The 22,859-nt window shown below is 36.6% G+C and overlaps 1 protein-coding gene across 1 annotated transcript in view; it reads left to right on the forward strand.

Annotated features, from left to right (window-relative positions):
* The window catches only part of LOC110933253 (F-box/kelch-repeat protein SKIP11), a 40,757-nt gene extending 18,480 nt beyond the window's left edge, over positions 1 to 22,277 (forward strand). Inside the window, exons 3-4 of the mRNA XM_022176483.1 lie at positions 20,757 to 20,822; positions 21,213 to 22,277. Coding sequence (XP_022032175.1) covers positions 20,757 to 20,822; positions 21,213 to 22,277 — 1,131 coding nt within the window. The remainder of the gene's footprint in view (positions 1 to 20,756; positions 20,823 to 21,212) is intronic.
* Positions 22,278 to 22,859: the final 582 nt, after the last annotated feature.

Below are 22,859 nucleotides of genomic sequence, written 5' to 3' on the forward strand. Positions count from 1 at the left end.
AAAACTCACTTTTGTGGGAATGGGTTTTTATGTGACCAAGTATATATAGTCGAATTTTTAACTAAGCTTGTCATGCCGTTTCATAATTTTCTTGTGTTGGTTCTTTTTATCATGACGCTATCGGTTGTAAACTTGTAAAAATATAACCTTTTTAGAACTTGTTATTCCCAACTTAAACTAAGACAAGTAAATAAAAAAAATGAAAAAGTTTTTGAAAAAAATTGGGGTGTTTAGCGGTTCCAATAGAGTTTTGTGTAAGGCTTGTGTTTAGGATTTTGCAAAATTTCAAGGTTTTAGCATCCCCCCCACACTTAAATTACACATTGTCCTCAATGTGTCCAAAAATAATGTTTTTGGTTGATTAGAATGTGTAAAAGTGGGTTTAAAAGCAAAGGTTTATGTCACTGGCAGTCTGGACACGGCCCCGTGGTGAACTGCCAGTAACGAAAACTTACAGAAGGTGAACACGGGGGCGTGTCGGCTGGACACGGCCCCGTGTCTGGCAAAAAATTGCAGGTTAGTAGCCAAACAACAGATCTGGGAGATGAACACGGGGGCGTGTCGGCTGGACACGTCCCCTTGTGGACAGTCTGTTAGCCTGAAAAACAGGTTTTGTCTCCCGGTTTCTCCATCATAGGGCTGCAAGTGCTAATGTTTAGCACTCTAACCCTCGCATTGCACCTGTTTAAACACTAAATACCAACCAAACAAGCACAAACCATCCTAAATTACCATCGTCAAGCATCATCCAAACATAAATTAAAAATAAAACAAAGATAAAAAGTAGTTAGAGAAAGTAAATTGTTCGACAAATGGCACGCAGGCCATGAATTGTTTGATAGATAGAAGGGCACTTAAACCTATGGGCTCATCACCAACTAGCCCCTTGTTCCTTCAAGCCTCCTACTCCATGTCTTCATCACTACCATCACCTCCACCCCCGTGCCTCGCCATGTACTCCCGGATGCTACCGATATCATCTTGTATATCATTAATGTTGCGTTCGATAGCTCCAACCCGGTGGTGTGTGTTGTTGGCGAGATTGTAGGTGTTCCTTGTGCACATGAGGTTTTCCTGCAAAAGATCATGTAAACTTTGAAAGTTAGGAAAACCACCTCCTTGAGAGGAGGATTGACCGGGATCGCCTTGGGGTGGGTACTGAAAATGGGGATGTGGTGCATGAAGAACTAGAGCCTCTTGCGGGTTCCATGCATAGCCTTGCGTCCTCTGAAAGCTCACCGTCCCGTCCTCCGCTTCATAAAGCAAGTTCATGGATCGGCAAATGTGATAATCGACCCATCCCGACCATGGACTCCTTTCGAAGGACCTTGGGATATTCGTGAAGTGCTTGAAAAGACGGTACACCCATCCTCCGAAGAAGATCGGTGTAGGAGCATGAGCAAGGCGGTTTAGGTGCATGTTTCGCAGTAGGAGGTACGGAACATCTAGAGGCTTCTGGTTGTGGATGTAGTGAAGGACGACCAAATCTTTCAACCCAACAACGCCACTACTGTTGTGGCATTGGTTCAGCGAATACGATAGGAGCCTGTGGATGTATCGGTATAGCGGGTCCCTCGGTTTGGTGCTTTTGGTGCTGCTCGGGTTATAGATTCCTTCACCTATTTGAGCCCATGCGGCTTGGCGTTCAGTTGCATCCAAGTCTCGTAATCCCCCAGTATTCTCTTCATTCCCCGCTTCCTCTTCACTATATAGCCCAATGATGGCTCCAAACTGTGCCATGGAGGTTGTGAACGTGGTCCCTCCACATCGGAATGTGACTGCATCATGGTCAAACGGGTCACATCTCGAGTTGAAAAGGAAGGTACTGTAGAACTCCATCGTGCATTGATGCACCGACCGTAGTCGGGTGGTCAATGCGACATGCAGTGGACCCCTCACAATGTTGTTGAAGCGGTCAAGTTGATTCACCATGGTTAGCAAGTCGGTACACGCCCGCCTTGGGTACTCTTCCGGTCTTGTTTGTAGAACCTCGTATCGTGCCCTAGCGTCTAGTTCACTTGCGTTAAACCTTGTGAATTTAGCCATCTGAAAAGAATACATAAAAAGTTAGTACGAAACAAAGAAAATCAGAGTGAAACTGCAAACAGTGGGCTGGACACGGCCCCGTGCTCAGCGGACACGGCCCCGTGTCCAGGCGTCTGTAACCCAAAAATTCCATTTTTCGTCCCGGTTTCGAAAACCTGAAAATTTTTAGCCCAATAGTAGCGGTTTCCCCCGAAAATGAAACCCTAAGTGTCATTTTTCCCAAAACAAACCGTTTACCCTTTCAATTTCGTGTTTTTCGGTTCAAGAACAAGGGTTTGGGTTTTTCGTTGGAAATTGAACGAATCTGTCAACAATATTTGTCTATTTACTTTCTACTACTCTAATCTAAACTACTACTAGCAAATTTCATCAAAAATTTTGAGTTCGATCCGGATGAACATGAAGAACCCTAGACTTTTCCCCAATTTTTGATGTTTTAACTACATGCAAGTAACTAATCTAACTACTAATGAGGATAGAATCATACCTTGACGTTGTTAGATTCGGTGGTGACGTTGAAAAACTGCAGAAAATCGCCTCAAACCAGAGAGTTTTCGGCTAAACGGGGCGTGTGGAATGGTGTAACTGATAGGAAAAGAGGGTTTTATCCCGACAGTCGCCTCGACACGGCCCCGTGCCGGGCAAAGTTTTTGAAATTTTTTTTTTTTTATGTGCTCGTGTGCATGCCCCTTATTTCCGAAAAAAATGGTTAGAAGATTTACCGGCTTTTAAACGTACACTTACCTGTAACATGTCTGGTATGAGTTTATTCGTTAACCGTTTGAAGTGAGATCTCCTCTTCCTCATCCTCAATGGATCCTCGGTAGAGTTTCAACCGTTGGCCATTGACTTTAAATGGTGTCCCATTTCGAGTTTTAATTTCTACTGCACCGTGTGGAAAAACATGGGTGACTGAAAAAGGTCCTGACCACCTAGATTTTAGCTTACCAGAAAATAACCGAAGTCGTGAATTAAACAATAGAACTTGATCTCCAACCCGAAATTCATTAGATTTAATATATTTATCATGTAAATTTTTCATTCTTTCTTTATAAATTTCGGAGTTAGAATATGCATAATTCCTTAGCTCGTCTAATTCATTTATTTGACAGAATCGATTTTTACCTGCATTTTCTAAATCTAAGTTTACGTTTTTTATTGCCCAGTAGGCTTTGTGAGCTATTTCTACTGGCAAGTGACAACTTTTTCCATAGACGAGTTTATATGGGGTTGTGCCTATAGTGGTTTTATAAGCAGTTCGAAAAGCCCATAAAGCGTCGTCTAATTTGTCGGTCCATTCTTTTTTATTTATTCCTACGGTTTTTTCAAGTATTCGTTTTAAACCTCGATTAGTCACTTCGGCTTGCCCATTTGTTTGAGGATGATATGCTGTTGAGACCCGGTGATAGACCCCATACCTTGTTAATATTTTTTCGAGTTGATGATTGCAAAAATGGGTACCTCTATCACTTATTAAAGCCTTTGGTGTCCCGAAACGAGAGAACAGTTTTTTCAGAAATTTTACCACTACTCTCCCATCATTTGTTGGAAGAGACTCGGCCTCTGCCCATTTAGACAAGTAATCGACTGCCACAAGTATATATTTGTTTCCTTTTGAAGGTGGGAAAGGTCCCATGAAATCGAGTCCCCACACATCAAAGATTTCACAGACGAGAATGCCGTTTTGAGGCATTTCGTTTTTGGAAGAAATATTACCTGATCTCTGGCAGGCATCACATGTCTTTACAAGGTTTTGTGCATCCTTGTAAATGGTCGGCCAGTAAAATCACGAATCAAATACCTTTCGTGCGGTACTTGCGGCACCATGATGTCCTCCGTATGGACCTTCATGACAATGACGGAGAATTCTTCGTGCTTCATTACCATGGACACACCTTCGGATGAGTTGGTCGGCACACATTTTGAAAAGATAGGGGTCTTCCCAAAAGTAATGCTTTACATCAGCAGAGAATTTCTTTCTTTGATGATGTGGCCATCCTTTGGTGACTATACCGCTAGCTAAGAAATTAGCGTAGTCGGCATACCATGGTTCTTGTCTAATTTCCATCATTTCCAAGGATTCCGTGGGAAATTTCTCGTTGATTTGCTCGTCTCTGGTTGTCTCCAAAAGCTGGGTCTTCTAAGCGCGAGAGATGATCTGCAGCAGTGTTTTCTGCTCCTCTTTTGTCCTTGATTTCGATGTCGAATTCTTGGAGGAGTAGAATCCATCTGATCAAACGGGGTTTTGCGTCTTGCTTATTGAAGAGGTACCTGATGGCTGCATGGTCTGTATAGACTACTGTTTTAGAAAGAACAAGATCAGAACGAAATTTATCAAAAGCAAATACCACTGCTAGTAATTCTTTTTCTGTAGTTGTATAATTTTCTTGTGCGTCATTAAGAGTTTTACTAGCATAATAAATTGGGTGGAAATGCTTTTCTTTTCTTTGTCCCAAGACTGCTCCCACAGCAAAGTCACTTGCATCACACATGATTTCGAAAGGAAATTTCCAATCTGGCGCTATCATGATAGGTGCATTGACTAGCATTTCCTTGAGGGTTAGAAATGCTTGATTGCATTCCTTGTCAAAGATGAAGGGTGCATCTTTTTCAAGTAATTTTGTTAGAGGCCTTGAAATTTTTGAAAAGTCTTTGATAAACCTTCTATAAAATCCGGCATGTCCTAGGAAACTTCTGATTGCTCGCACGGAGGATGGAGGAGGTAATCGAGAAATAGTTTCTATTTTTGCTCGATCAACTTCCATTCCTTCGCTTGAGATTTTGTGACCGAGTACTATTCCCTCTGTTACCATGAAATGGCATTTTTCCCAGTTAAGGGCGAGGTTAGTTTCCTCACATCGGGATAGCATTCGTTCAAGATTATCGAGGCATTGGTCATATGAGTCTCCAAAGATGGAAAAGTCATCCATGAAGACTTCCATTGTCTTTTCGATCATATCATGGAAAATGGCGACCATACAACGTTGGAATGTTGCAGGCGCATTACATAGACCGAATGGCATGCGTCGATATGCAAAAGTTCCGTAGGGACATGTGAAAGTTGTTTTCTGTTGGTCTTCTGGTGCTATCGGTATTTGAAAGTAACCTGAAAAACCATCTAAGAAACAATAAAATTTATGACCAGATAATCTTTCTAACATTTGATCAATGAAGGGCAAAGGAAAGTGGTCTTTCCTTGTCGCTTCATTTAATCGCCTATAATCTATACAAACTCTCCATCCTGTGACGGTTCTCGTTGGTATTAATTCATTTTTCTCGTTAGTTATTACCGTCATACCTCCTTTCTTTGGGACTACTTGAACGGGACTTACCCACGGGCTATCGGAGATAGGGTAGATTAGTCCGGCGTCGAGTAGTTTGATGACTTCATTCTTAACCACTTCTTGAACATTGGGGTTCACTCTTCGTTGTGGTTGAATTACCGTTTTGTAGTCATCATTCATTAAAATTTTGTGCGTGCACATGGAAGGGCTTATTCCTTTAATATCTACAAGCTTCGAAGCGATCGCGTTTTTGTGTTTTTTAAGTAGGTTAACTAATTTTTCTTTTTCTATGTTACTTAATTTAGATGAAATAATTACAGGTAAACTACCATCTTTGCCTAGAAAAGCATATTCCAAACCTTTAGGAAGTTCTTTGAGCTCAACGGGTGGGTCTTTGGAAGACAACTTATTTTGTGGCTCATCTAGATTAAGAATCTTAAAGGTTTGTTCTATGGCTATCTCTTCCTCGACAAAGTGGTCTTCTTCGTTGGTTGTATCGGGTGGTTCAGCTTCATCTTCAATTAGGGGGTCATTGTTACCAAAAGGATATTTCATTGAACGCTCAAGATCTATGCTCCTTTTGAATGCCCCTAATTGAAGAGGTAGATTGTTGAATTTCCGGTTTTTCAAAGCTTTATGAGTTTGTACAAAAGGTTTTCCCAAGACTAAGGGGGCGTCATCAAGGATGACGAAGTCGGTTAGGATTACCAATTGATTTGTTTGAACCAAAACATCTTCAACTACACCGATTGATTTCATTACTTTTCGATCGGATAGAAAAATGGGTATTTGAAGTGGAGTAAAATCACTAACACTTAATTTTTCAAAAATGTAGTTAGGCATTATGTTAACACAAAGATCTTTATCAATGGTGATATTACTAATAAAGGAATTTTGAAAGAAACATGGAACCGGTGTAATGTTAATTTCAAAAGGATCTTCTTTTATTAGCGAGGTTTGATCATTAGTTAACTTAACACTTACTAAGTCTTTGATTTTAGCACTAGTGTTTAACTTTTTTAAAAACTTGGCATGAGGGGTTATTAAACAATGATTTTCGAAAGTAGGTGACAAGAGAGTAATTTCCTCAAAATTAGACTCTTCTTGATTTTTGACATTATTGGACTCACCTTTTTCGTTGTTTAACTCATGTGTCGGTTTTTCACTTTCTTGTTCTTCCATTTTTATACTTTCAACTATCTCTACGTTATTATCATTTTTTAGCTCTTCTTTTGCGCGGGATTCCTCTTCCCTTGCGCGAGATTCTTTTATATAACGTTCGATAGTTTTAAGTTTTTCCAATATCCTATTAGTTACTTCGGTGAGAGAAAAAGAATTTGGATCCTCAAAGCTTGAATCCGGTTGTTCGATCCTTGGTTCCTCATAATTCTCATATGAAGTAGATGGTTCACACCATTGTTCTTCATTATAAGTATATGATGGATAAGGGTTGAAACTTTGTTCTTCATAGTACTCATATGAGGTGGGTTGTTCACGCCATGGTTCCTCATAATAAGAGTATGAAGGTGGTGGCTCATATCTTGAATCTTCAAAGTATCAGTATGAAGGCTCATACCTTGGTTCATTAAAATATGAGTATGAGGGAGGAGGTTCATACCTTTGGTCTTCATAGGATGTGTATGAAGTTGATGGCTCGTACCTGGGCTCCTCATAATGGTTGTATGAATTGGATGGTTGATATGAGTTATTATATTGAACCGAGCGTGCGCTACGACAATTAGTGCAATAATTACCCCTATAATCATCCTCATCATAGGTGTAGTTGTAACCTCTTGAGTATTGATCCATAAGAATCACTCAACAGACCACAACTGAGTCTTGGGACCAGAAAACAAAAATAAGACGGAAACAGAGGCTGGACACGGCCCCGTGTTGAATGAACACGGCCCCGTGTTCAGGGTCTGTATCTGGGCGTTTTAATTAAATTTACTGGTCACGTTGAGCACGGGGGCGTGTTCAGTGAGCATGGCCCCGTGTTCAGACTCTATATCTGGGTATCTATTCTAAAAATATGCAGCACGAGGGCGTGTTCAGCGAGCACGGCCCCGTGTTCAGGCTACTGTAAATGCAAAACTAAACTAAAATGCAGAAAAAATGCGCGCGTTTTGAAAAGGTTTTTGAAAAACTGATTAGGCCGTCGATTTTAAGCTTTCTTAAAATCCTTGTGTTCCCCGGCAACGGCGCCAAAAACTTTATGTGCGTGAAGTGTGTTATATTTTTGATGAGTATTTAAGCCCCTTTTTACACTTTTAGCCATGTTTTAAATTTATAAAACACAATATTTACTAACACTAAACACACATATGGGCAAGTGCACCCATCGTGGACGTAGTATAGTGTTGGTAAGATACCGAGGTCGTCCAAGGACACAAGAGCTTTTAATACCGGTTTATCCTCAACGTCTAATCAAATCAAAAAGTTAGAAAAATGTTTTAAACTAAGAAAAATAAAAACTAACTAAATGCTGAAAATAAAAATAAAATAAAAACAGATAGACAAGATGAATCACTTGGATCCGACACGTGTATTAGTATAACCTTTGATTATTTTTGCACTTTTGCACTTGTTTAAGAGAGTATCTTAGTTATTGTAGTAGGCCCCTCTTTTGAAGGCGACGTTACCCTCAACCCAGTAGTTTGAGTCAGCAAGGATACAATCCTAAAGGGTCGGATTATTGAAAGATAATGAATTAAGTTATTAATGCAAATTGTGGTAGGCCCCGCTTTTGGCGGTGACGTTACCCTCGGCTAAGTAGTCTGAGTCAGCAGGGATACAGTCCTAAATAGTCGGGTTATAGTATTAATAGTAGTTAACTTATGAGGGGGTCAAAGAGTTTGGATCCCCGCCATCCAATACCTATGGGCATTGAAGGAGATCCTACTAAATTTGACCCAGGTCCCAAGCAGGACCTCTAAACGCTGAACAAGGGCAAGACCCTTACCAAACCGTTCCCTTAACCCCCGACCAGGTAGCCAACATACCTCCATACAGACCGTGGAGATATGAATGGTGAAAATCTTTTATTTTATATAGACAGTAAAATAATGCCAAGACACCACGGACAAACGATAAGGAAAGATCACCTTCAACATAAGTAACTAGTTATTAAAGTCATTAATACAAAACCAAATAAAAAGTGCAAAAGATTAAAAATAAAAAGTATTATACTAAACACTTGTCTTCACCAAGTGATGTAAGAGACTTAGGCAAACATGGCCTTGATTGTCAAGAACTCTTACGATCAATCTTGGATCCCGAGACGACTCACACACTCTACGATGGACAATGGATGATGGTGGTGGATGATGGTGTTATGGTGGTGGTGGGTGGTGGATGAGGTGTGAGAGAGGTGGTGTGCCAAGGGATGAGAGAAAATGAAGCCAAGCTCCTCTATTTATAGGCTGAACAGAAGGCTGGACACGGCCCCGTGTCCGCTGGACACGGCCCCGTGTCCGCTGGACACGGCCCCGTGCCCGTCTGACATTCTCTCTCTTCATTAATTGTAATTGCGAATTACAATTAATGCGCCTGCTGTACTTTCACCACGCCCCCGTGCCCGCTGGACACGGCCCCGTGGTGGGCAATGGAAGCTTCTACTGGTTTGTCTTTTCTGCTGCTTCCTGGGCACGCCCCCGTGTTCGCTGGACACGGGGCGTGTTCAGACTCTGTTTCTTCTCCTTTGCCTTGGGAGGTGCCGTTGAGGGTCCGGGCAGTCTACTTTTGTTCCTTTTCTTGTATTTATGGTAGAATTAGTTGTCTTTTTGCTTCTTTTATGATTTTGAGCTCATTTCATCCTTGAAAATACAAAAGGAAGACAAAAACACTCTTTTTCAACATTAGTACTTAAAAAGGGTTAGTTTTATGCCTTAATTGATGTGATTTATATGTTGCATTTTACACACATCAATAACCATCGTGATTACGCTCACGTTATGAAGTTCAAACGAACTTCGCGTTGACCATAAACTGGTCAATGCAGAAAGTCAAACACAGTTTGACTTTAACGCTAAAACGAACGAAAAACGCGAAAGAATACTTACAGAAGGTCCCCGCAAGATTGATCTTTCCAAGTATTCTCAGGTATGAAGTGGTTACACTTCAACTTAGAGAAATCTCAGAAAAATCAAGTGGGTTTGAGTGAATGGGGTGGGGGTATTTATAGATTTCGTAGAACCGTTAGGATCGTTTCTTGAAATCCGAGCTTCGATCTCCACCCTCCATGTGTGCCCATTGTTTTAGAAAACCATGGGACATCCAAAACCAGCCCACAAGATGCAAGAAACCATGGGTAAAGGTGTGTAACAGCTGGAAATGGCTGGAAAGCACATTCTGCTGATCTGGGCATGGCTTACGGACCGTAAGCATACCCATACGGTCCGTAAGGACCCTGCAGACCAGCAGATTTTGCATTTTGGCAGTTTTGGTCCCTGTGCGCGTATAGTTATGTTTTGGCACTTCTAACACCCGTCAAACCCATTTTTGAGCTCTACAAGGATGTTAAAATATAGGGGACATAAAACATGCTAAAAAATATGCCGGATGTCGGTTCGTTTGGCCGTACGATTGCGTTGTTCGGTTAATTACGACGGAAGTCGTAACGGACGCAAAAACGGTCCAAATTGCGCGACGAATGGATTTTTGACAAGCTAATCACTAAAACATAATATTTTAATGATTACATAAATTTTTGGATGTCCGGGAGTATTCAGAACGTAAGTTATGCGCGAAAATGCAAACTTATGCGCTTTTTGACGCTTTTAGTCCCTGAATGAGCATAAAGTTTATTTTAGCACACCGAACCCCTCAAAGCCTATTTCTAAGCTATGTAAAGGATATTTAAGGTGTGTTTAACTTATGGGCGTGTTCCCGAATGTTCGTTACAGTTCAAATCGGCATACTTTCGCAGTTTGTCAATTTTAGTCCCTGTAAGCGAATTAACTTGATTTTGCCATACCAAAGCCTTCAAAACTTATTTCTAAGTTATGTAAAGGTTATTTAAGGTATATTAAGCATAAATTGATGTTCCGGAGTATTTGTAGTTTTTAACTGATTACGTTTACGAACCAGTTTGTGTATAATTCTCCAGAAAGCGATATAGAGTTTGAAATCGAATAAAAGTCAAAATATGAAAAACATCAAACATAAATAAACAAACATTGGGATCAAATAACTTTATTTCATTGATAACTGAACTGTTTACAATGATTACAAGCACATATGTCACAATTTTGCTTCTAGTTTATTTGAGATTGACCGATGTTGGAACTCGAGTATATCCTACCCAAAATCCTGATTGTAAGCCGGAAAACAATTGCATCTTCATAAATAGTCGAAGTTAACAAGTTTTGAAAGTAAGGGATAAAAATTGATCATTTTCTAAACTTTCAAACTGTTGTCGGTCGGTGTTTGATTGAGATTTGATCTCATGTGAGTCGTGTGCTTATATTGTTAAAAGTCAATTCTTAGTGAGGTTTTCGTTTGAAAACATTCAAAGAATGACTATATTCCAAGCCGTAGTTCTCACTGCGTGTTTAGCTTTCTTGTATGCGCAGATGGTGCATTTCAGCTAAAGACGAAGAGAACTTGTCAGACGACAAGCCATAAAGTGAAGACACGACATTGATGCAATCAGAAGATCAAGGTGATCTAGTTGCAGCTGATCACTCATCAACACCAAAAGTATTGAAGATCAAAAGTTTCACGAACATCATTCAAGGGGGAGTTTGTTGATACACTCCCTGATTGTGTCACGTGAAGACCTTTTAAAGAACCGACAGTGTACAGATCGAACCATCACGAGTAGCGTCCAAGGGGGAGTTTGTTGATACACTTTATGTGGGCGCGACTCGGTTCGGTTTGGTTCGACTCAATTCGGTTCAACACGGTTAGGTTAGGCTCAAGCCCGACGTCGCGACATTCCTCCGTCGTGCGCCCCAGAGTTCGACATGCGAAGCACGAAGAGCCGTAAACCATCCCGCAGACACATCATCCATGACATCACCATGATGACATCATGATGATGTCATGATGATCTCATGAGAAGACTTTACATTTACATGATGATGTTATGTGTGTAGAATATATATGAATGCATGCACATGACGAACCTTCATGAATGGGACGAAGTTTGATGAAAATATTTATGATGAAGCTTCAATGAAACATGCTTGGTGAAGTTCCAACCTTCGTCGTGATGTGTATGTGACGAAGTTTGAGTCTTCGTCACATTTAAACTTCGCCGCGTAGACTTCGTCAAGGGACAATATAAATAGCCCAGTTGTTTATCAGTTTACTCATGAGATTATTGTGAGACTCCACGAGAGCTGAGAGACTTGTGAGAGTTTATTGTACAAGCATTGTGTGTATATGTTTGTGAATGTTCTCATCCATTTAATTGAAGTTAATCTTTGGTTACTTGCTGTTGTTATTTATCTACTTTGCTCGGTTTGCACCTTCACGGGGATTCCGCACCCGCGGTCGTGTTTGTGATAAACAGGGAATAGGTTTTTGTATCGGATCCTCCGAGAAAAATGGACCTACAACAAGATACTCAAAGACGCTGATATGTTAACCTGCAACGGCACCAAGATTCCTATGAATCCAGGAACACAGTTAACAAAGACTGATGAAGGAGATCTAGAAGATGCAATGCATTACAGAAGCTAGGTTCTCTCAGGTACTTATTGCATACAAGGCCAGATCTATGTTACTCAGTCAGTCTGCTTAGTAGATTCATGCAAGAACCAAAGGAGCAACACTTGAAAGCAGTAAAGCAAGTACTACGTTATATCAAAGGAACTAAAGAGCATGGGATCATCTACAAGAAGCAAGGATGATGTAAGATCATAGGTTATATTGATAGCAGTTATGGTGTTAATACAGACAAAGGAAAAGGAACAACTGGTCTGGTATTTTACCTTGGAGAATCACCTATAACCTGGTGCACACAGAAGCAGCAGACAGTGGCATTATCATCATGTGAATCAGAATTCATGGCAGCCACCACAGTAACATGTCAAGCACTATGGCTTAAAAGATTGTTAAGTGAAATTACAGGCTGGAAGAAGAAAAGATAACACTCAGAGTGGATAATGTTTCTACAATAGCACTCATGAGAAATCCAGTCAGTCTTTCATGGAAGAAGCAAACACATTGATACACGCTATCATTTCATAAGAGAATGCGTGGAGAATGAACACATCAATGTGGAACACATTAGTGGAGAACTACAACGGGCATACATACTAATGAAGGCACTAGCAAGCGTCAAGTTTGCTACAATGCGAGAACTGCTCGGAGTTCAAGACTACTACAACTTATGGATGTTCATGATAAGGGGGGTGAATCAAGTCGCTAATCATGCACACCCATAAGGGTTTATTATATGTTAGTTTAAAGTAGTTAGAAGGTAGTTATAGAATTCAGGGACCAAACCTGATAAATCAGAAGTTGGAAACTACTTCTCCAAATCGAAAAGGTATGTCCCTGAGGACATGTCTGTTCGCGATCAGGCATCAAGAAGAACAAGGAGATGCGACAATTCGAACTTGTGGCTACAAATCAACACACCTCTTCACATCGAATCTCATCCACAAGATTCTAGAGACGACTATTCGCGAAGAGACGCGTCTATTCACTCGCACCCATTAGAAACTATAAATAGGGTTTAGATTTCATTTGTAGAATTCATTCCATTCCATTGTATCACACTCATGTATTTCGATTTCAAGTTATATACAAGTTCAGTTTAGATTATGATTTGCGATCTAGAGATCAAAGATCATTCCGGGCAACACTAGAAGAAAACTGGTATAAAATTGTTCTAAACCAGTTGATGCTAACCCGCGCGTTGCGGCGGGAATTTGATTATTTTCATTTGTCTTTTGTTAGGTTTTTTTTACTGTAGTTATTATACAAAAAAGCATGATTTTCAAAGATTAAAAAGAATGCAAGGTATATTTTGAAGTCCTTTTTGTTGATTATTTTTACCAAAGAAAAAAAAGATTAAATCCATGTCTTGTTTAAGAAAAATAAATAAATGATGAAACATGTATAAAAGTTGCTTCAATTCCTGTATGATTACAGTCGTCAAAGTCGTTTCACGTTTAAAGTTTGAATTGCTATTTACTCTAAATAAAAGCGATGACATTCGCGATCATCAACTCTTCCTAAGCCTTTGTGACCTCGCATTTTTACTTCTCCACGGCTTCAAATTTGTTCGCCTATTGAAGCTACATCACCAGCATCTCCTCTGTTCTGTCTGTGCTATTCCGTCACGCAACACCATTGGTGATCACCTTTTCCACAACCGTGTAGTGTAATCTCGGCTGCGGTTCAACCTTGACCATCAATCGGCTGCAAATCGCCAATGCACAGCTGTGAACCCGATGGCGGTAAACCAACTACGCAAAATTAAAACAATTATACATAAATGATCATAAAATTTGTAGATTTTTATCAACGGGATCCAGACCTAGACCTTGTATTAAGTTACCAAATAGAGTGAAATCTTTAAAAAAGGAAAATCATCAGCACATTTATAAGCAAACATTGGTTATACTTTTAATGTAAACAAACATGTGTTTTTAAATACAAATGAGGGAGTCCATGCAACTTGAAGACCTATGCCTCTGAATCATGTTCAGCATTCCAGCAATAGGATATCATTTGATTTTTTTACACATGGATTAATACCCATAGTAATGTAATTGCATTTTGTGGAATATATCATTGTATTCAATTATATGCTTTTTTTTACAGGATGTTAAATTACATCTAAAATGTTTACACAAAAGAAAAAAAATAGAAAAAATCATCGTAACTTCGTAACCCAAATAATCGGGTCTAATATTTCCGCTAGAATCACATAAGAAATTAAGAGCATGAATCAATCAAATTTTCTTAGAAGAAACAGTAGGTATCGAAAATAATGATATCCAAATTCAAACAACTGAATTAAAAAGTGAAGAAAACCATACCTTTGCACCAAGATCAACGGCAACGGCTGTCGTCTTCCTCCGTCGGTCTTGTTGTGTCTCACATGCAAAAATGCCTTGTAAAAGTAGGGATGTTTATCTCGCTATACGTCAATGGTAAAAAAAATACGTTATAACTTGTAATATCACTTTGTATGGGAAATTCGGGAAAAACAATGCGATAACTAAATAATCCCTACCAGCGTCGCAGTCGTAATTGCCGTAAACAACCGAAAAAGTTTGTATGGACACGTCGGTTAAATAAGTTGGTGATACCCCAAGTTAGTTTTTGTATTGTTATATAATGATTCAAAAATCTAAGTAATTTGTCTTAGTTTTATGTGTACTATGAATCCAGGTTCTTTATCTTGCCTTGTTATTACTTTTTTGAATTGTTGCAATCAATGCTTTGTAATTTTTGGTTGTAAAGACTCATGGTGATTTGAAGAAATATCCATCAACAATAACTGTTGTAGATTCAACACGACATTACTTCATCGACCGGATTACCTGATGTTTTACTCACTTTCTAGACTATATCATGCAATTGGCAAATACACATTAGATCTTATAATTGAATTGCGGTATAAAATTCTCTTGCTCAGCTCGTCAAAATTGTTTGCAGATCATGATCAGGTTTTGTAGTGGTTTGACTGCATATTCAAATTATTGGTTTATACTCGGATCTGTTGGTTCACTGAAACTAATATAAAAATTGTACAAACTCTAGTGGCAGAACTATAACTTATTTATGTGGGTCATCCAAAGGCTTTTTTCTCTACCCGCTACAAGTAGAGCCTCCTAATCGTATTTTTACTAGAAAAAAATCTAAGATTTTATATATAAAAAGCCAATGGATTCCTATGGTTGCGGTCAAAGAACCCTCTTGGCCCCTGGTTCCGTCCATGCGCATTCAGTGTCTCCACCAGCTTAGAAATGCTTTATTTATTTAATTTTTTTGTCATTTTTGGTATACCAATGTGTATATAATTATATTAAGGTTCAATTGGCAACAGTGATGAGTGATTTCCATGTGGATCCGCCACTTAAATCTAGAATCATATTGTTAAATCTTATTCTCTGGTTAATGATAAATGTATTTTACCTTTTACATCTATAGGGGAAAAGTAGGCGACATGGCATTGACCTTATTCTAGCGTAAGACATGGGCCGGAGATCTTCAAGAAGTTTAGAGATTCCATGGATTATTCATCTCAATCGTTATAATGATTGATTTATTTATGATCGAAGGGAATAAATTGTTTGGATGGAAATGGAACTGGTGTAGGACTTTGGAAGGTGGTATAGAATCGGCGACAAATTAATGAGTTTGGTGCCTTGATTTTTAAGATGAGTTCACGCTCAGAGGCACACACCAGTTTATTGACCCGATTCTTCTTCTTATGGGGGATTATTCGATAGGTCTAGGTCTGTATGGATTTGTTCCTAGAGGAGTTAACATTATGGCATGGCGGATCCTAGTGGAGTGATTACCTACAAAAGTTAATTTAAGCAACAACATTTTGGATATTCCATCTTTTCATGGCTTCGTTTTTCTAATCATGTGGAGACTTTGGATCATATTTTTAACTGATTGTGCTAATGTAGTGAATACTTGGAGATTGATTTCTAGGTAGTTGGATATGCTCTCCCCTCTTCTGTTTGATAAGGGCATTTTTCAAATTTGGTGGACTCGTTGTATTGAAGGAAAATTTTGTAGGTGACTTAGGTTGGTTTTTTGGAGAATGCAGAACAACAAAGATTGCATTTTTATTCTATTGTTAGTTTCTTTTTTTTTTTTTTTTTTTTTTTTTTTTTTTTTTTGTGGTTCATGGATAGGAAGCATAAGGTTGAAACTAGTTGGTTTGAGTGGCTTAAAAATCCAATTTTATATCGATGTAGTTTCTTGTTTCTCGACCTAGGCTAGGATTTTCTTGTTGGGTCTTGTATCTATTTATGCCCCTTTGCTGTTAAATTTTTTTGAGAGAATCCTTTTTCTCTTGGCTATTATCTCCTACTTCAAGTTGAAAAAAAATATTTTTACATATTAGTAAGAGAGATTTATATATATTTGATTAGTATTTTACTTAATATAGAAACAAACAAACATTTATAAAAAATATATAGCATTGTAAAGTTGAGTGAATTTAGAGTAATAAAAAAAATTTTGAATGACCGTGCTTGAACTTTTGAAAAAACTTGGTTACTATTAACTAATTTATTCCTTAAAAAAAGTCGATGTATGAAATAAAAATAAAATATTGGACACATGATAAATATGAGAATGCTAAATTTAAGGCAACTGTTACACTTTTATATATCTCTTTAAATCGTATATATTTTTTTCTCTCTCTAAACATTATATGGTTTTTTCTCTTTAAAATTAAATACGCATTTTCTCTCTCTAAATTCTATATTTGTTTTTGTCTATTTTCATCTATTATTTCCATAATAAATAATTATATTAAACTATCATATTTTCATATCCAAATTCAATCCTTTCTTATTCTTAAAAAATCTACTGTAACCAGAAAGAAAGTCGACTAAAAGAATAAAAGCTGCCTTTTCAATTTTAACTTGTAGCGTACCACGTGTAAATATTAAAATTATATTAACCATAGTTGAAAAATAAAGAAAGAAAATTATATTTAAGTGTATAATGAAAATTAAAAAAAAAAAAAACCTTATTAATGTGAAAGGCTAGAAAAAGAAAAAAATAGAGTAAATAATAAAAAATAGGTAAGGAAAACAATATTAAAGTTAAGGGCTAGACATATCATTACCAAAGTTGAGGGACCAAGAGAGAAAAAAAGTGAGTTGATTATTGGCGTGTACCATGTGTGTATATTTTTCTGTTTCTTTCTTTAAATTATTATATACTTTTTCTTTCTATAAATATTATATATCTTTTCTCTCTCTAAAATTAAATGTAATTTTTCTCTCTCCAAATTGATATCTCTCTCTAAGTCCTATATAATCTCAAATAAATTTATTAAACTATCATAGTTCTCAAATTTAAGTTCAATCCTTTCTTTATTCTCAAAAGTCATTGTCGGAGCTTGGCAGAGAAGTTCTATAAGGCGGGTTCGCTATTCAATCTATTTTAAACCATCCAATTCGGTAAGTTACATCTTTCAAATTCCACTAAAAAAGAAGATTTAGTATTAAAAACTATGTGTTTTAGTATTGTTTGTTGCTTTACAAAGTTATTAAGTAAATGTCGGCTCATTGTTTTAGTCCATTTCCATAAAATAAACTAGTTTTGATTAACAATCAAATTCTATATCATTTCGATTGAATGAATTACTTTTTGCAGTGTGAATAAACTAGCTAATTTACATTATTACGCTTTAAATTTGAGTTTTCCAATAATGTTTAGAAGAACATTTTTCAGATTTGTAGCTTCTATTATAGATCAACAAGCATATCAATAGTTCCAGTAAATTATAAAAAGAAAAATGTGCTTCTGTTATGTCCTTACCTTTACCTATAAAGATGTTATTATGCTTTATATATTCAACTAGTTCCTAATTGTTGATTTAGAAAAAAATAGAACTCTTGGTTCAAAGACTATAAAACTTATTTATACATATCACATTTAGTTATATAATTAAAATATTTTCTTGTGCCTATATTTTTTTTTTCTTTTTACAAAATGTGAGGTATTGAACAGAAAAAAAGTAATAACGAACAGAATTTGAAAAAAAAAAAAAACTTACATCTAAATATTATATATCTTTTCTCTCTCTAAAATTAAATACATTTTTTCTCTCTCCAAATTGATTTCTCTCTCTAAGTCCTATATAATCTCAAATAAATTTATTAAACTATCATAGTTCTCAAATTTAAGTTCAATGCTTTCTTTATTCTCAAAAGTCATTGTCGAAGCTTGGCAGAAGTTCTATAAAGCGGGTTCGCTATTCAATCTATTTTAAACCATCCAATTCAGTAAGTTACATCTTTCAAATTCCACTAAAAAAGAAGATTTAGTATTAAAAACTATGTGTTTTAGTATTGTTTGTTGCTTTACAAAGTTATTAAGTAAATGTCGGCTCATTGTTTTATTCCATTTCCATAAAAGAAACTAGTTTTGATTAACAATCAAATTCTATATCATTTCCATCGAATGAATTACTTTTTGTAGTGTGAATAAACCAGCTAATTTACATTATTACGCTTTAAATTTGTCTTTTCCAATAATGTTTAGAAGAACATTTTTCAGATTTTTAGCTTCTGCTATAGATCAACAAGCATATCAATAGTTCCAGTAAATTATAAAAAGAAAAATGTGCTTCTGTTATGTCCTTACCTTTACCTATAAAGGTATTATTATGCTTTATATATTCAACTAGTTCCTAATTGCTGATTTAGAAAAAAAATAAAACTCTTGGTTCAAAGACTATAAAACTTATTTATACATATCACATTTAGTTATATAATTAAAATATTTTCTTGTGCCTATATTTTTTTTCTTTTTACAAAATGTGAGGTATTGAACAGAAAAAAAAGTAATAACCAACAGAATTTGAAAAAAAAACTTACATCGTTTTTTGTGTGTTTTTTTTGGTTTGGGGAAAACATATATAAATTAATGCATATGCGAAATATAATATTCAAAAAGCACATATAAAAGTTAAATGAAGTTAAATTGAAATACACTTGACAAGGTAGAGGAGTGACAACTTTACACAAACAACTTTACACAAAGAATGGTCAACACTTTCCTCATTCTCTCTGTATCCTATATGATTAATAAAAAAAAAAGAGAATAGTTATATTAAAATATTTTGAGAAAAAAGTTTCTTATATTCAAATTCAACCCATATTATTCGATAATCTAGCATCAACTAAAATTTGTATTTTATTGTGGAAAATTTCATTATGAAAATGGCGGATTTTGAGTTAATTCTATTTAATGAGACATTCTTATTTACTCTATTTTGTCCTCACTATATGTAACTTAGCGCATTTCATTTCCAATTAGATAGATATAAATTGCCTTGCAACACATTGTTTTGTGCCATGGTCAGTAAATTATCTACATGCCATACACTAAATAACACTTTGTATCACTGAAAAAGGAATTTCTTACTTTATAATCTAATTTGTACGGATTTGTTATCATTAACTTTTTCAAGTACATGAGTGCTTTTTTATGATTTACTTACAAAAGAACAGACAAGGTCACGGTGATTGCTATGAACCGCAAAATCACATTATAATATATACTCAAACTTACAAAGAACTATAAAAAACTAAATAATAACACAATAAAAAAAAAAAATTCACTTTATGCCTCAAAGTATATCTCTCTCAATAGGAATCGCATAACTACAAGCACACATCTCATTAAAGATTATTACAATACTTAGGGGGCTCTACACCAACATGCAAGTTGGTTGTACAACTAGAATCAATCTAAACTGTTAATTCTAATGTTTTAAAACCAATAAGAACCATTGTTCCTAAGAACATATTGTGTCATGAAAAACTATTCTATTTAGTTATCAGGAAAACAAAGTATAAGTTTTTGTGATTGTATCTTATTTACTCTATTTTGTCCTCACTTAATTTTGGTAACTTAGCCCGTTCTAGTTCTAATTAGTTAGATTTAAATTTCCTTGCAAAGCATTCTTGTAGCATGCTCATTAAATTAATTACAAGCTATACGCTAAATCACAATTTGTATGGTAGAAAAAGGAATTTTATAATTTACAATATCATTTTGTATGGTTTAGATTTTTTTTACCATTTAACTTTTACAAGTACATATGTGTCTTCTGATTTGCTTACTCAAGAACCAACATGGACACCATGATTGCTAATAAATGTGAAATCACATTTATTAATATACACTTAAACATACAAAGAAAAGTAAGAACACTAATCATTAGCACAATAATAAAAACATTTCACCTCAAGCCTCAAAGTATAACTACAAGCACACATCCCATTAGAGATTATTACAATACTTAGGGGGCTCTCCACCAACATTCAATTTAGTTGTACAACTAAAATCAATCTAAATTGTTAATTCTAAGGTTTTAGAAGCAATAAGAACGAACATAATGGGTCATGAAAAACTATTCTCTTTAGTTACAAGGAAAACATAGTACAAGTTCTTGTGATCGTATCCGCATCTGTCTTCAAAATCTTGTAATTGTACTGGAACATGGTGTGCGCACTACTTGGAACTGACACAAATCTTTACTAGTGAACATTTGTTCTTCAGTGACAATTGAACCTAGGTAGTGAACTCTTTATCCGCATTAAAACTTAAACATCAACACCGAACATGAATTTCATTATTGAGTAACTCACCTGCATTGAACTTCTTCGTCGATACCAACCTTTATTTTTATTCAATAATCTAGCATCAGTTAAGATTGTATTTTGTTGTTAAAAATTAATTCTTTAATGGAAATGGCAGATTTTGATTAAAGTTATATACTTTGAGGCGTTCTTATTTGCACTAATTTGTCCTAACCTAATTTTGGTAACTTAACTCATTCCATTTCTAATTAGCAAGATATGGTTTTTCTTTTGCGACTCACTGTTTGGGTCATTCCCGTTGAATTAATTACAAGCAATATACCAAATCACATTCTGTATGGTAGAAAAGGGAATTTTATTATTTATAAGGTTTAGAATTGTTATCCATGTAATTTTTGCAAGTACATTGGTCTTTTTTCTGTTTTATAAACTATTATTTTTTAGAGTTCAACAAACAAGCACACTAATAGTTACCTTAAATTTTAAAACAGAATAGATGTGGATTATTATTATTATTATGTAACTATACAAGTTCGTTAGTTGTTTCCTTAAAATGGTGTCGATTATCATAATATGCATGCTCAAGGTGCTTAATATGACTATAATCTTGTAGGTGATCAAGGAAACGGAACAAGGTTTGGATATGAGTTCGTTGATCCATGTCATCGGTCGTGACCTCACAATGAAAAGTCTCATGTGCCTGCCAAGATACAACTATGCTCGCATCGCGTCACTAAACCGGAGTTTTCGTGAGCTCATTAGAAGTGGTGAACTTTATAGGCTAAGAAGCGTTCATCAAGTAATTGGACATTGGGTCTATTTTTCTTGTGACCCATTGAAGTGGGAAGCTTTTGATCCTGTCAACCAGAAATGGATGAATCTACCCATGATGGATACTGACTTAGGCTTCCAGTTCTCGGATAAAGAGTCCATGGCAGTTGGCACAGACCTGCTGGTTATAGGAAATGATATGCTTGGTCCGGGTATCTACAAGTACAGTTTATTAACAAATTCATGGTCACAAGGGCTGCCAATGAATGAACCCAGATGGTTGCTTGGGTCGGCCAGTTTTAAGAATATTGCAATCTTTGCAGGTGGTGTGGATCGAAATGGAAAGATCATGGATGCGGTAGAAAGTTACGACAGTGAGACAGGGACTTGGAAGACACTTCCTAGTATGATTAAGCCGCGGAAATTGAGTTCTGGGGTCTTTATGGATGGTAAGTTTTATGTAATAGGAGGGATTAGCAGTAATGATTCAAATCCATTGACATGTGGAGAAGAGTATGATCTGGATACCCAAAAGTGGACTGAAATTCCCAACATGTCACCTGGTGGTGGCGGACCTGGAATGGCTCCGCCGCTGCTTGCAGTGGCAAGCAATGAGTTATATGCTGCTGATTGTGCAGCAATGGAACTGAAGATGTATAGCAAGAAGAACAAAGAATGGGTTGCTATTGGAAGGTTGCCTGAAATAGCACACAGTAGGGATGGTTGGGGTATTGCATTTAGAGGATGTGGGAATCGTGTCGTCATCATTTGTGGTCCTAGAGATACCCAGAATAGATATATAGAGATATATTCATGGGTCCCTAGCGAAGGGCCACCACAGTGGATGAGGATTGGCTGGAAAAGTAGTAATAACTTTGTCTTCAATTGTGCTATAATGGGCTGTTAAGCTGAGAAGAAATCTGGTCAAAAAATCTTTTTAATCTTTCAAAAAGCTAAGTGAACTGATGTGGCTATTTTGTCGAATGATTGTGAGAAAATCTAGGGTTGTTTTTTGTTTGTTTGTTGTCTTGTCAGAAACTTGTGGGAATTATCGTTTGTGGGAAGCTTGTGGGAGTTCTCCTAGTTATGAGTACTTTTAATCAATCTTTTTAATCTTGCCTTGTTAATTATTGGTTGCAATATATGCTTGCTAATTTTTTTGGTTGTGAAGACTGATATTTACATAAACAACCAATGAAGTCAAGATTATTATTTTGATAGTTCTTCTCTTTGCAAGCCAGGCATAAGGATATGTGTCTATTTAGGTAACTTATGATGATCTGAAGAAATATTCATCAACAATAACTGTTGCAATATCAACACCTCATTACTTACTTAAACAATGGATTAGCTTATGTTTAATACCCCTCTTTCCACAATAAATCGTGTAAATGTGGCACATTAATCTTTCAATTGACCTACCAGAATCGGAAATCTCATGATCATGACAACCACCCAGTCTTGTGATTGTGTATTTCTGGCTGGATAA

The sequence above is a fragment of the Helianthus annuus genome, chromosome 4, assembly GCF_002127325.2.
Source record: "Helianthus annuus cultivar XRQ/B chromosome 4, HanXRQr2.0-SUNRISE, whole genome shotgun sequence".
NCBI classification, from domain to species: domain Eukaryota; kingdom Viridiplantae; phylum Streptophyta; class Magnoliopsida; order Asterales; family Asteraceae; genus Helianthus; species Helianthus annuus.